This window comes from Canis lupus, chromosome 13, assembly GCF_011100685.1.
Source record: "Canis lupus familiaris isolate Mischka breed German Shepherd chromosome 13, alternate assembly UU_Cfam_GSD_1.0, whole genome shotgun sequence".
Lineage (NCBI taxonomy): Eukaryota > Metazoa > Chordata > Mammalia > Carnivora > Canidae > Canis > Canis lupus.
Genome location: NC_049234.1, coordinates 20001930 through 20016867, shown reverse-complemented (window position 1 = coordinate 20016867; position 14938 = coordinate 20001930). Strand labels below are relative to the sequence as shown.

The 14938-nt window shown below is 44.3% G+C and overlaps 1 protein-coding gene and 1 long non-coding RNA gene across 2 annotated transcripts in view; one reads left to right on the top strand and one right to left on the bottom strand.

Annotated features, from left to right (window-relative positions):
- The first annotated feature begins 359 nt into the window (after positions 1-359).
- SNTB1 (syntrophin beta 1) overlaps positions 360-14938 on the top strand; it is a 232668-nt gene continuing 218089 nt past the window's right edge. The window contains exon 1 of the mRNA XM_038555424.1: positions 360-921. Coding sequence (XP_038411352.1) covers positions 375-921 — 547 coding nt within the window. The 5' untranslated portion in view covers positions 360-374. The remainder of the gene's footprint in view (positions 922-14938) is intronic.
- LOC106559625 overlaps positions 13246-14938 on the bottom strand; it is a 44941-nt gene continuing 43248 nt past the window's right edge. Inside the window, exon 4 of the long non-coding RNA XR_005368600.1 lies at positions 13246-13981. This is a non-coding gene — a long non-coding RNA (uncharacterized LOC106559625). The remainder of the gene's footprint in view (positions 13982-14938) is intronic.

Sequence of the window (14938 nt, the reverse complement as noted above, 5' to 3'; positions counted from 1 at the left end):
GCCGGGCCCCGCCGGGCCCCCGCCCTCCCCGCGGGCGCGCCTCCTCCTCCCGACCCTCCGGGCGCCGAGCGCCGCCGCTCCCCTCCGTTGGCGCGTTTGCAACTGGCAGCTGGCTTTTTTTTTTTTTTTTTTTTTTCTTTCCCCTCCTTTCCCCTCCCCTGAGTGTGTCTCTCCTTCTTTTAGGTCGCTCCACCCCGCGCAGGATCCGGCGAGGGGGAGCGCGCGGCGGCGGCCACCTCGCGCCGGGCGCGCGTGCCAAGTCCCCGAGCGGCGCCCCGCGCCCGGCCCGCGCCCCGCGCCCGCGGCCTCCCCGCAGCCCGTGCCCACTCTTCCCCCCTTTGGCAATCGCACGGCGTTTTAAGAATGCCGGAAAGATGGCGGTAGCGGCGGCGGCGGCGGCGGGCCCGAGCGGCGGGGGAGGCGGCCGCGCGCCGCGGAGCGGGCCGCTGGAAGTTCTGGTGCGGGACCGCTGGCACAAAGTTCTGGTGAACTTGGGCGAGGACGCGCTGGTCCTGAGCTGCGAGGAGGGCGCCGCGGCGTCCAACGGCCTGGGCACCGCCACCAATGGCGCGTTCTGCAGGGGCGCGGGCGGCGCGCAGCCCCCCGACTCGCCGGCCGGGGTCCGCACCGCCTTCACCGACCTGCCCGAGCAGGTGCCCGAGGCCATCTCCAACCAGAAGCGCGGCGTGAAGGTGCTGAAGCAGGAGCTGGGCGGGCTGGGCATCAGCATCAAGGGAGGCAAGGAGAACAAGATGCCCATCCTCATCAGCAAGATCTTCAAGGGGCTGGCGGCCGACCAGACCCAGGCCCTGTACGTGGGCGACGCCATCCTGTCGGTGAACGGGGCCGACCTGCGGGACGCCACCCACGACGAGGCGGTGCAGGCGCTGAAGCGCGCGGGCAGGGAGGTGCTGCTGGAAGGTAGGGGCTCCCGCCGGCGGCCGCGCACACACCCCCTCGCACCCACCCACGTGCCCGCGCAGCCCCGGGGCCGGCGGCGGGGAGCTGGGACAGCTTTAGCCCCCCTGCCCCCGGGTCCCCAACCCAGGTCCCTGACCCCGCGCCCCTAACCCAGGTCCCTGACCCCGCGGCCCTAACCCGGGAGCTCTTGCAGGCCGGGACCCTGCAGGGGTGTGTGAAGGGGCAGGGCGAGCAGGCTTAGTGCACCGCGTGTCCTGTTTCCCCGCGGATAATCCGAGTGAGGCGTGGGGGCCGAGTGTAACCCGGGGCAGCCGTCCACGCGGCGGGGAGAGCCCACTGAATGAATAATCGCAACTCTGCTGCAGCTTCGTGCCTCGGCACTATGTTCTCAGAAGCCTGGGCGATCTGATTTAAAGGGTTCATTCAGTCCCCCCCAAAGAGGATGGAGAGGCGTGGCCGTGTGCGTGGACCCCCCCGCCCCCCAAGCCCCCTCATCCTCCCGGACTTCCCTCCTCGCAGACTGGAAACCCGGGTTATTACGCTGGGGGAGTTGTGCCAAGGGCTGGGGAAGTGTGCCGCAGCTTCATGCAGAAGTTGGTTCCCTTCTGGTGCCAGGTGTTTGGCCGGTCAGTCTGGATTCCAGGCTGCTCTGGCTGGAGGGTTGCTGAGGCAGTTTTTCTGCCTGGCCTCGTCCCGGGATTTTTCCTGAGTGGCGTGGAAACAGTTTCGCATTTGTAAACAGTTTCCCCTGAGTGGGAGGCTTCTTGGAAAGGACTCTCTTGAGATCCTATGTCCCCAATCCCCTAATTTTTCAAGGGAGTGGAATAGGTAGCCGAGTTGTTATAGCCTTTTGGGATTATGTGCTGTTAGGAGGGCAGAAGGGCAGTAGGGTATTAAGTGGATAATCATTCTCCTTTCCCACTACATCTTGTATCTCTTACTTGGTAACTGCCTCTCTGCCCCCATGGCTTGCTTCGTGCTAACCTCAGTTAGCACACATATCATGTAATTATTTTTGCCTATTTACTCAGCTTCCCCCTCACTGTAGATTGAGTTGCCTGGGGTCTTTTATTTAGTTATGGGTCATCTCCCTTGAGTTTCAGGGCTCAAGGATATGCATGACAAGTGAATAAATAAATGAGCCCATAGCCATGGTCGCACAGTATTTCAACCCAGATCTTGTAAACTGGTGGTTGATTTAAATCCGAAATTGAGGACTTAAAGTCAATTTCCTGCTCACCAGATGTGGTGCTGGTGTGTGAAACCGAGAAAGTTCAAAGTTGGAAAACCAGCTTTGTTACATGTGACAGCTGATGCAACTCTCTGGTACACGATCGTCCAGCTCCTGCCTAGAATACATAGGGTCCTCCCCCACACACTTTTATTTATCTAGAGGATTTGTGATGTCTTCATATTTAATAGCTACCCTGGATCCAGAAAGTGGAAGGCTATTTGCTTTGGCTTGATGATTAACATAAGTAAACAGAAAAAAGTTTTCTTGACTCGAGTGTGTGTGTTGGTTTGTGTGACAAGAGGCAGGTGGGATCTGCGGCAAGTTTAGTTTGGACTATAAACTGCTAGGCGCCTGCTTCGCTTGCAATATTTGCTATAAACTCTCAGGGGGGACAAAAGGCAGGCCATTTCTCTTTCAATTCGTTATGTCTTTTATGTCCTTCATTATGTCTTTTCTTCTCTTTGGTTTCAATTTAATGAATAATAACTTAGCAAAGAGATGAAAAAAAAAATCTCTCACCCAAAAAAAGAGGAAGGAAAGGTGACTCCCTGCAGTTGAAAATAAATTTAAAAGGAATCAGACAGTTATGTGACTTTACGGATGCAGCAACCTAAGAGTGAGTTTTGTAAAAACCTCTGATGTGACATTCTTGCAACACGCCATCCTGTGTTACGGGCAGGACCTCTGCGGGGAGGCCTGTGGGCCTCCTGGAAATGAGCCACCTGGGCTTGGGGGCAGCAGTCTTATTCCCAGCCAGAGTTTTCAGAGATCGACTGCAAATGAGAGAAGCCAGTAGAGGCCCCACTCAAAACAATGTCTCTTGCTCTGAGTTGAAGTGTTGGTCCTGAGTGCGTGCAGTAGGAGTGATCATACACCATCAAAGCAAATATCACACGTCCTCTCTTTGTAGCTTATAGTAGTGCATGGATTCCCTACTGAAGGGGCATGTCAGTACCACCGGAAGGGCTTTTCAAAATCACACACCTACTTGCCGGTATTCTCAAATGCATTCTTGATTGCCGAATTTCTGCATGGGAATGATTTTATAGATGTAATCTGCTGGGACGAGAGGCTTAGGGAGATGTTTTAAAAATATGTTTATATGGAGAGTACACAGTTTTTAGATTGCTTTTTTGCTTTGGGGGTGGTTTTTTTTTTTTTGTTTTGTTTTGTTTTGTTTTTTGGTTGGTTTGTTTTTTGAGCTGGCCCATGCAGCTTAATCCCTCAATTTCAGCCAATACGCACCCCATGTAATGACACGCGCCCCCTAGTGGAGAGTCCATACCGCTGCTAGTGGAACCCCCTGAAATGAAAAGCTGAACAGCAAGTTTCCAAGCCTGCGTTCTAGTTACAGAGCCTGTGACAGGATTAACCTCCTTGAGCCTCAGTGTCTTCTGAAAAATGAGAATAAAGAAACTTCTGCTGGACATTCTTACTTTGTAGGGCCTCTGTATGGAAGAGAGTCTAAATGCAAAAGGAAAACAGGATGCGTATCAAATGGCTGCTGTGATTAGTTATGCTATATGAAATGAAGATGAAATTCCCTCTCCCAGGGGAGAGTCCTTACCTCATACTGTACTAGAGTTTATATTTCGTATTTTTAGTCTAAATTTTAAAAAAAGATTTTATTTATTTATTCATGAGAGACACAAAGAGAGAGAGAGAGGCAGAGACACGGGCAGAGGCAGAAGCAGGCTCCACGCAGGGAGCCCGACGTGGGACTTGATCCAGGGTCTCCAGGATCACACCCTGGGCTGAAGGCGACACTGGACCACTGAGTCACCTGGGCAGCCCAAGTCCAATTTTTTTTATTATTATGTAACTGTAATGTTAGGAGACCATTCCTCTCTGAGAAGGGAATCATTACAGCAGCTGACATTTCTTGAGCACTTCTATATGCCAGGCTTTACTTGCATTTGTTCGTTACACTTTTAATAACTCTATGAGGCTAGTACTGTTCATTTTACTGATGGGGAAACAAGTTTACAGACAGCCAGTTAGTTGCTCAAAGAAACCTAGGGAGGAGGCTTCCAGGTCTGACCTAAGAGCTCATCTTTGTGACTTAAAAGCTCATCCTTGTAGTAACTTCTAGGTGAAATTGATACTCTGAGCCTCTCCTTCAACTGTGTGCTTAAGTCAGTTGAAGCTTCTTCAGTTGTTGGGTTCCCGATGTTCTTCCCCACTTCTCAAATATGCTGAAGGGCTTGGGACAGCCTTGAGGAGGAAAAGCAATTGTGTGGGCTGCTCAAAAGGGAGGGACAGGAAGGAGGATTGAGTCTAAAAACCTTGATGCTTGAGTGTCTGGCTATCAGAAGGGAGCTGCTGCCATAATGATCCAACTTCACGGTGAGGCAGGGTCTCTGTCATTGAAACACGTGGCCAGCAAGGAGCTTTACCTTGTAATTCAAGATGAAAATAAAGGGTGAACGCACTGGGCCAGTGAAGTCCGTGTTTAACCAGATATTCGTCAAAGTTAAGATTAGACGTCTTCACATGATGTACTCCTTTCCCATTTGGGGGAGTAGAAGCAGGGACCCCTTGCATTCAGCCATGGAGATATTGGACCCCGTAACTCCAGGGGACACCGTGTACATAGAGTACAATGTGAATGGCACCCTGTGAAGTTGACCTGGGTGCAACTGTGTAAATATCCCTGGTAGTCCGGGGCCAGGGTAGGGATGAAGTTTTTGCCCTTAGATTGGTAGCAAAATAGTAATTTGGAATCTTTTAGCCTTTTTGTAGCTGAAACAATAAAATTAGTTTCCCCATAACTTTGTTCAGATTGAAGAGCTCAGAATTCTGGAAGATTCATATTGGGGTATGGAAGGTAAGGGGATGAGTGGTGAACGCCATCATATTTGGGTCCAAGAAGGTATCCTATGGAACTGGACCAGAAGAAGTGGAGATTCAAAGAAGTCAGAGACTGTTGTTGACAGGAACCCTGTCCATCAAAGCTCCTCCCCCAGTACTGCTCCCAGGAATGCTTGGCTGTTGAGATCATCTAAAATGTCACTTGCACAATTCCTTCCTTTAGTGGTAGAAGGAGGACTGGCAGGACAGGGAGATGGGGTACAAGGCAGAGGCAGCGCTTTCATTGGCATGAAATTTCAAGATTGGACAAGACTTTGTACTGTAAAGAATCTTATTTTATTTAAGATGTACAGAATTCTTTTTTTTCTAAAGATTTTATTTATTTTTTGAGAGAGAAGGAGTGAGAGAGAGCATGAGTGGAGGGGAGAGGGTGAGGGAGAAGCAGGCTCCCCACTGAGCAGAGTCCGATGTGGGGCTCCATCCCAGGACCCTGGGGCCATGACCTGAGCTGAAGGCATACACTTAACCAACCGAGCCACCCAGGTGTCCCTTGGATGTACAGATTTTTAAAGAATACCCAAGAACTCTGAAATTCAGAGTCTTGAAACTTGGGCTCTTATATTTTAAGTAGCAGTTGCTTTTTTCGCAAGATGCTTTTGCCTTGTTGGACCTTGATTTTTTTTTCATTGTGAAGCCAGGGAGCTAGGTTAAGCCATCTCTAAACCTAATTGCACTTCACATCCTATAAATTCAGATCCAACACACTTTTCATAACAAATCTTTCTAATACCCCCTTTATTTTTATGAAACAGATGTCATAAATAATACAGCTTAATTGTAGATTAAACTTAAAAATCAACATAATGTCCTAGTATTATATTATTATTAACATTAATAAAATGGGCAAAAGAGTAAATTATTTTTAAAAAGTTTCAGTTGATAAATGCATAGTACAACTACACCAGGGGTCATAACGAAGGAGGTAGACGCTAGTACCTGTATGTAAAATCACCAGCAATGAATAGCCAAAACTGAAGATGGGTGGGGGTATGTGGTATCATTTGGGATCTGGAAAACTCTTGCACTTTGAAGGGCTGCCTCAGATGTTGCAAGATGTCCAGCATCTCTGGCTCCTATCACTAAATGCTAGGAGGATGCCCCTGCTACTGGCCTTAGCCTCTAAAATGCCTCCATAAATATCAGAACTGCTACTGAGAAGGGGCTGTATTGAACCTCCACCCTCTTGAGAACGAGCATTCCATAAGAATGCTGATTCTGGGTGTGCCTGGGTGGCACAGTCCGTTAAGCGTCCAACTCTTGGTTTCTACTCTGGTGGTGATCTCAGATTCGTGAGATCCAGCCCCGCATCAGGCTCTGGGCTTAGCTTAGTCTGCTTCAAATTCTCTCTCCTTCTCTCTCTGTTCCTCCTGCTTGTGTGTGTGTGTGTGTGTGTGTGTGTGCGCGCGCGCTCTCTCTCTCTAAAATAAATAAAAAGATCTTAAAAAAAAAAAAAGAATACTGATTCTGCTATACCACTTTATACAGTAGTCCCCCTTATCCGGGGTTTTGCTTTCCACGGTTTCAGTTTCCCGAGGCACACCACAGTCTGGAAGCAGATGATCCTCTGACAAATCATGAGAAAGTAGTAGCCTAACACTGTGTCACAACACCTACGTCATTCCCCTCGCTTCATCTCATCATGTAGGCATGTTATCATCTGCCATCATCACAGGAAGGGCGAGTATAGGACGATAAGATATTTTGAGAGAGAGAAAGGCCACATTCACGTAACTTTTATGACAGTATATTGTTATAATTGTCCTATTTTATTATTGTTGATAATGTCTGACTGTGCCTAATTTATAAATAAAACCTTATCATAGGTGTGTATGTATAGGGAAAAGACAGTATATATAGGGTTCAATACTGTCTGTGGTTTCAGTCATGCATCCAGTGGGGGTCTTGGGAGATACCCCCTCCAGGACTCGGCAGTACCTGACCTTTTGCAGACTCTTTACATATGTAGTAAAAGCTAGCATTTATGTAATACTTGCATCACACCAGATGCTGTTCTAAGCACTTTACGTGGACTGAATCACTGGATTCTCACAATGACCCAGTACTATTTACAGATGAGAAGACCAAGGCACGGATCATTGAAGTCAGTCACTTGCCAAAGAAGCACAGTGAGCAAGTTCCGATGCTGAGATCCAAACACAGACCTTATCACTTTGGGCCCTCATAAACAGCCTGATGTGAGAAGCAGATCAGGGACGTGTATCCTCAGTTTGTTGATTAGAAGAGTGAAGCTCCAGGAGGTCCCATGATTTGTCCTATTCAGGTCTTCTGCTTTCTTGTCTGGCATATTCGTTTTCTGTTGCTACTCTAACGAATTACCCAAAACCTTAGTAAATTAAAACACAGATTTATAATCTTACAGTTTTTTTTTTAAGATTTCTTTATTTATTAATGAGAGACACACAGAGAGAGGCAGAGACATAGGCAGAAGGAGAAGCAGGCTCCTCGCAGGGAGCCCCATGTGGGACTCAATCTCGGATCTTGGGATCAGCCCTGAGCCGAGGGCAGACGCTCGACCTCTGAGCCACCCAGGTGTCCCTGTCTTACAGTTTTTTAAAGTCAGAAGCTCTGATGCAGAGCTCATGGAGCTAACATCAGTGTGTCCACAGTGCTGCATTCCTTTCTGGAGGCCCTAAAAGAGAATCTGTTCCCTTGCTTTTTCCAGAATCTTCTGGAGACCACTCAAATGCTTTGGCTGATGACTCTTGCACACTTTTAAGCCTGTGGTAGCAACTTGAGTCTTTGTCACATCCAAACACTCCAACCTCTCTTCTGCTTCCTTCTTGCATTTTTAAGGCCTTGTGACTACCTCAGTCATATCTATATAATCCAGGATAATTTCCCTATTTTAAACATATTTTAAATTATAACTTCTCTGATTAGCAACCTTAATTCACTTTGCAACTCTGATTCCTCTTTGCCATGCAAGGTAACCTACACTTGGAGTCTAGACTGTGCATCTTGAGCATGGCGGTAGGGGGCATTTTTCTGCCTATTACATTTAGTTTGCTGATGTGGTCATGGTACAGAGTTCCTAGAGAATTCTTTAAGAATATCCTCTACTACTACAGTAAACAGTCATACCTGCCACGTGGCAAAGGAGTTCCTCATTCATTCATTTATTTATCTGTCTAAGTAACTTAACTGAGTGTTTTCTATGTGCCACATACCACAAGGGCATTGCCCTTGAGAAACAATATTATAGTGACAGATGCAGATAAGCACTATGCAGGCAGCTACAGCATGGAGTGGAAAGTGCTACATCAAGGGATGCTGGGGGAGCCTCTGGGAAGAGCGTCTGGCCCATTCTTGGTCAGGGCTATAGAAGGCAGAGGTCACAAGGCAGCCCAACAAAGAGCTTGGCTATCTGCTGTAGCTCGGTGTGGCTGGGTGGGAGGAACGTGGCTTGCTTGCTAAGGAGCATGGATAAAGAAAAAAGAGAGAAACCAGAGAATGGAGCAGGAACTGAGGCTTCTAGGCTTTATTATAGAATTTGATTTCATGCTCAGGGGGAAGTGTTATAAGCAGGAAAATGTCATGCTAAGTTTCACATTTGAAGAAGTGTGAAGTGGGCCAGGCTCTGGTGAAGTGACCGAGCTTCATGTGCCCACACGCAGCAGCACCCATGTTCAGACACTTGACCCTGAGTTACGCTTAGGAGCACCCTTCCCAGCAAGGCGTAGGTTTGTAAAAGTGGCTTCACCCGCATTATGATTTTGTCATCAGGTCAACCCTCTGCAGATGATTGGACTGGTGTAGTGGTCCCCCTTTTGTATCGGAGGCAATAGAAGTGCCAGAGATGGGGTGACTGGTCCGAAGTTACCTTGTAAATGAGGGAGGTGGATGTCAGATTATCTAACACCCATCAAGCTCTTGCTGCTGCATACTACACAAACTCCAGACATGTAGAGAGGACAAAACAGAGTCTGAGAGGTAGAAGGCATGGCCTCTGATTTCAGGGAGTTGACAAGTTATTAAAGAAGTAGGGCATTTGAGGCTGATCATAAAGTTCTTGAGATTAGTCATACAAGTGGCATGATTTTTACCCCAGCCTATATAGCATAGTACCGGCATATAGTAGACTGATTTTAAAATGTCTTAGCGAGGATGCTCGGGTGGCTCAGTGGTTGAGCGTCTGCCTTCAGCTGGGGGCGTGATCCTGGAGTCCCAAGATAGAGCCCTATATCGGGCTCCCTGCGTGGAGCCTGCTTCTCCCTCTGCCTGTGTCTCTGCCTCTGTCTCTCTCTCTCTGTCTCTGTGTCGCTCATGAATAAATAAATAAAATCTTTTAAAAAATTAAAATGTTTTAGGAAGGAAAAAATAGAGGGGTAGACAGAAGGGAGGAAGAAGGGAAGGGGAGAGTGAGTGGGGGGAGTAAGAGTGGGAGGAAGGAAGGAAAGACAACAAGGAAGGAAGGAAGGGAAGAGGGAAAGCAATTTGAGGCCTGAGTGACCTTTTCTGATGACTTCCATCCTCCAGCACTCATGCCATTGGACTGCGGTAATCATACACATTTAGCATCGATAATGAAAACTATATCTTGGTCTGTCCAAAAGAAGACTACAGAAGTCACTTTAGAGACCTGGAAAGCATTTACTTAACATAGACCAGTCCTGAAAGGCAAAAGAGGAGCCAGACATAATTTTAAAAGTTATTGGAAAATGTAATTATCCTTTTAATGTTATATTTATAACCACCTTTCCTTTGCTCCCCTGTGGCTCAGGGACCTACCAGTCGGAATATGTAAGAACACTTTCTACCTGGGAAGATGAAAACTGTCTGCTTAGATATTTTAATTGTTTTTTTCTTAAAGCTTGTGTAGCAACCTGAAAATTCAGACCCTGTTCCTTACGTGAAGCTGATCAGAAGTGTCCTTCAATTCCGAGTTTCTGCTGTGGTGGGTGATGCTCTTCACATTCCGCGGTGCATTGTAACACTCACCCCATGGAGTATGTATTAAAAATAACTCACTGCACACGGCTCCACATTTGTGAAAGGCATCCAGCCGAAGCTACCACTGGTCTGTTTGGTGAAGGGAAATTATTCTCTGGCAGCTAGTGGCCTACTAAGAGTTCTCTTGCAAATGATGCATTTCAAAGCAGTTAATGTTAAAGAAAAGCCAGAATTTCCCCTGCATTTATACCAAGTGTTTTATATACCAAACCTCATTACCCACTTCACCGGCTTTGATCTATAATAATAGCTTGCCTTTAGCTCTGGCCTGCAGATTGCGACTTAAGAGAAAATATGCAACACACACTACGAAGTCAATGTCCTAACAGACTCATGCAAATGAGCCCCACTCCCACAGCGGGATAGACAAGATGGAAAAGTTCACACTCAAGAGTGATTATTAAGGAAATCAGGATGATGACCCATACTTGTTTAGTGCTTTTTAAAACTACTTCTCCTCCCTGTGATTTGAAGCATCATTCTTAGCGTGTTGATGAATGCAGGGAGCTCCATCTCAAATTTGATGACTGGGTGCTAAGTGTTACTGCAGTTGGCATACCCCATTCAAGAAGCTTGCTCTTCAAACCAGCCTTGTTTCCTTTTGTTACAGATTCTTTTTTAAAAAAAATAATAAATTTATTTTTTATTGGTGTTCAATTTACCAACATACAGAATAACACCCAGTGCTCATCCCGTCAAGTGCCCCCCTCAGTGCCCGCCACCCAGTCACCCCCACCCCCTGCCCTCCTCCCCTTCCACCACCCCTAGTTCGTTTCCCAGAGTTAGGAGTCTTCCATGTTCTGTCTCCCTTTCTGATATTTCCTACCCATTTCTTCTCCCTTCCCCTCTATTCCCTTTCACTATTATTTATATTCCCCAAATGAATGAGACCATATAATGTTTGTCCTTCTCTGATTGACTTATTTCACTCAGCATAATACCCTCCAGTTCCATCCACGTCAAAGCAAATGGTGGATATTTGTCATTTCTAATGGCTGAGTAATATTCCATTGTATACATAAACCACATCTTCTTTATCCATTCATCTTTCTATGGACACCGAGGCTCCTTCCACAGTTTGGCTATTGTGGACATTGCTGCTAGAAACATCGGGGTGCAGGTGTCCCCGTGTTTCATTGCATCTGTATCTTTTCTCAAAGCTGTATCATGCAGTGGTTTAGAGAGTGGGTCTTGGATTTACCCAATCTAGGCTTAAATTCTCACTCTACCTCTTTCTAGCTGTGTGAGCTTGCGCAGGTTACTTACCTACAAGCCTCAATTTCTTAATCAGTAGGTTCATTGTGAAGGGCAAAAGTTAGCTCATTGTAAAGTGGTTAGCTCATTGCCTGGAGTGTAGTAAGCACTAAATATTTACTAACTATAAAATATGTCATGTTGCATGCTTAGCTAAGTACTATTTGCAGATAGAGGGTTCAAGCATATAAGTGAAATGATGGGGTCATTTCATATGTGATCTAAAGTCTTTTGGGTGACACAAAGGACAGTTTGAGATTTGCCATGTTCGGGAACTGAAGGGTGCAACTGATGGCATGGGAGAGTTGGTTTGCCTTGTAGAGGTGAATTATGATCCTACAAAGGGCATACTTCATTGATGATTCTTAGTAACGTCAGATATTTTCCATCAACCAAATCACAGCGTAGGCTGCTGTGGTTTTTGGTGGGCAAATGTGAACTTTGTCTTAAAATGCTGATATGCAGGAACATGCAGAAAAGTGTTTTGTAAAGGGAAAGTGGGCAAGTACAGATTTAAGCTACACAGCAAAATTCAAAATTCTTTCAAAAATTGTCTAGTGCTTACTTATAGAGATGTGGGGGTCTTCTTAGCCAAAAGAAGCCCAAATGTTTCTTTTGTTACAAATGTGAAATATCTATATAACTGTTACTAAGCCAGCATTATACTGTAGTTTTTATTCTTTTATTTAATACTGTATTTAATGGAATCCCAGGGACAACCCAGTGGAAGATATATCATTGTTTATGTGCCCTTGAAAAAGAAAAAAGTAATGTCTAAGATGAGGTGTCTAATAGGATGCCTGCTTAAAGTTGTAATGTCAGGGGCCATTCCTTCCATATAGGGATAAGTGAAAAACTTATCACACAGGAAGGGACAACAAAGGAACTAACACATCTGAGATTTGACTTTGGTAGAAGGAAGAAAAAATATGTCCACTAAGATTTTGAATTGCAAGTTGGTTCTGATAAATATTGAAGTCTGACCGTACAGTGTCAGTGTAAGTTAAAAAAAATACGTAGGCAGATAATGTAAAGTGGATTCAGATTGAGAGGGCCCCTGATGAATGATAGGAGTAGTTGTAAATTCTGTCTGCAAGAACTCAGCTTCCATCTGGGCCTCCAGCAATGTGAAGGCACATTCCTTAAATCAGAAATGATAAAATGTGAAAAAAAAAATGGGCAGTTTAGATTGATGACATATGGTGTGTCATAGTTACACAACTAGTTATTAAAATAATTTTTCTTGTAATGTTTGTAAGGTGGTGGCTTGTCAGTAGATTGGAGGAAAAATCCACAGGGGAATGAGATGAAATTCTTTTTCTGAAATCGAACATTCTGGAGGGAGACCAGTGTGGAATAATAAATCACATTTATATAAATTGCAACTATATTCTCTAATAAAAATAATTTATGTTACTTAAATGTTTAACAAGCATTTTGCTTAAGTAGCAGAACTTATGGAGTAGCTAAAGATTCTAAGGATACCTGGCGGGCAAAGGAATGCCTTCCCGAAGAGGTGACTTGTATGGTAGGGTTACATAAGCAAAGTGAAGTTTAAAATATAGGTAATTACTTGGCTATTTGGGATACTACTGTATTTCCAATGTTTTTGTCTGAAAGCTTTTTATCTGCAACAAAAATCAAGGTTAATGATTTTTCTTTTTTGCTTGCAATGGCCACATATTGTCCTCTGTTCTCTACTTTATGTTTCGAATTTGTCCTAGTCAGAATAATATATGCTTGTAGCATTCCTTTGCCCACCCTTCCCCAATATCTTCTCTTTGTCTCCCAGAATATTAGAATATATGTTTTAACTAATAACTTATTTTTATTAAAATAAGCTGTGGTCATCAAGACAGTGTGGTACTGGCACAAAAACAGACACATAGATCAGTGGAACAGAGTAGAGAATCCAGAAGTGGACCCTGAACTTTATGGGCAACTAATATTCGATAAAGGAGGAAAGACTATCCATTGGAAGAAAGACAGTCTCTTCAATAAATGGTGCTGGGAAAATTGGACATCCACATGCAGAAGAATGAAACTAGACCACTCTCTTTCACCATACACAAATATATTCTAATAACTATTATGTGCTTATTAAAGCATTCCTTTGCCCAGTGCCTTCTCTACTATCCCCCTAGAATATTAGAATATATTTTTAATTGATTTAGTAATTTTTATTAAAATATATATACTAATAGCAGTATAGGCACATTATATTTGGAATATTATAATATACTCTAATTCTAATATATATATAAATACATATTCTAGTATTTCAAATAATATGCCTATATACTGCTACTTCATATATCAATTTCAGCCATTATTGATTAAATCCATCAGTTTTTATAAAATTGTGATCATGTCAATATTCTTCCATTTTCTAGCCATGGAATATTCTGTGATCAGGTTTCTTGAGTTACTAAGAGCTTCTCTTTTTTTGCCATTTGCTTCATTTTCATATACCTATCTAAATTTTTTCCCCCAAAAAACAGCACTAGATGTATCAGATTTCTAGGAATAATTCTTTTTCAAATGCTCATACAGGTCAGATCACATATCCATTCTGTTTATTTTCCTGCCCTGCCCCCGTGGACTGGTTTTCTCTTGGTCTGGTGCATGGCCATCTTCCTCAGGCTGTCCTGGGCTCTGTTTTCTTCTATTCTCTGTCACCTCTTGTGCTTTACTCCGTAGTTTTGCTGGAGCACGTTTGTCAATAGCTTCCTGAGAAAGAATGTATGAAAGGTAAATCAGTGAAAATATCTTTAATCTGTTCTCTCACTGGACTGATACTTTGGGTGAGATAAGTCTGAATGAGCATTTTCCCCCAGCATTTTCGGAGTTTCTGTGCGAAGTCTTTCTGCGATGAGATGTTTCATTCTCTTTCTTTTACACGTGGCCTGTTTTTCTTTCTGGTAATTTAAAATTTTTCTTTTTATCACTGATATTCTGAGTTATATATAGTGATTGGCTTTGGTATGGGATTTTTGTTAATCATTTTTCTAAGCCCTTGATGGGCACAGATAGGCTAAAGCTATGGTTTCCAAACTGTGTGCCACGGGGCCATACGGTGCCCCAGTGAACTTACAAAGGGGCCATGGAATATTTTCAAATTTCAAGGAAAGCAGGAACATCTTTTGGACTTGGCAAACTATTAACTGGAGTTTCACTATTAGATTGCTACATTCCACCATGATGTAATATCTTTGCAAAACTGTGTTTTATTTTTGTTTTGTTTTGTTTTTTTTTTGCAGTTGCTATGATTTCAAAGCAAACAAACAAAAACAAGTACCACACAAAACAAAAAGCAATATGGAATAGGAAATGAGGGTGGCGATATCTAATATGATTGATCCCAAGTTTTGAGAAGTTGTATAATGCCCAACTGGTGCTAAATTTTTAGGATATGAAGATGTACTTATTGTTTGGATTCAATTACTTAAAACACTGAATTGGAAGGTATCTCTTTGGGTCTAGGAGTGTCATTAAAAAAAAGTAACTGAGACATTAAGAGTGCCATTTAATGAGTAGACTAGGATCTGTAGTCTGAAGACTCTTAAACTCCAGTTCTGGAACATTTTCTTCTTTTATTTGACAATTCCTCTCCTTCCTTTTCTTTGCTTCTGTGCATAGAAATTCTTCTGGTTGGATGCTGGACCTCTGCATTGATACTGAACTGAA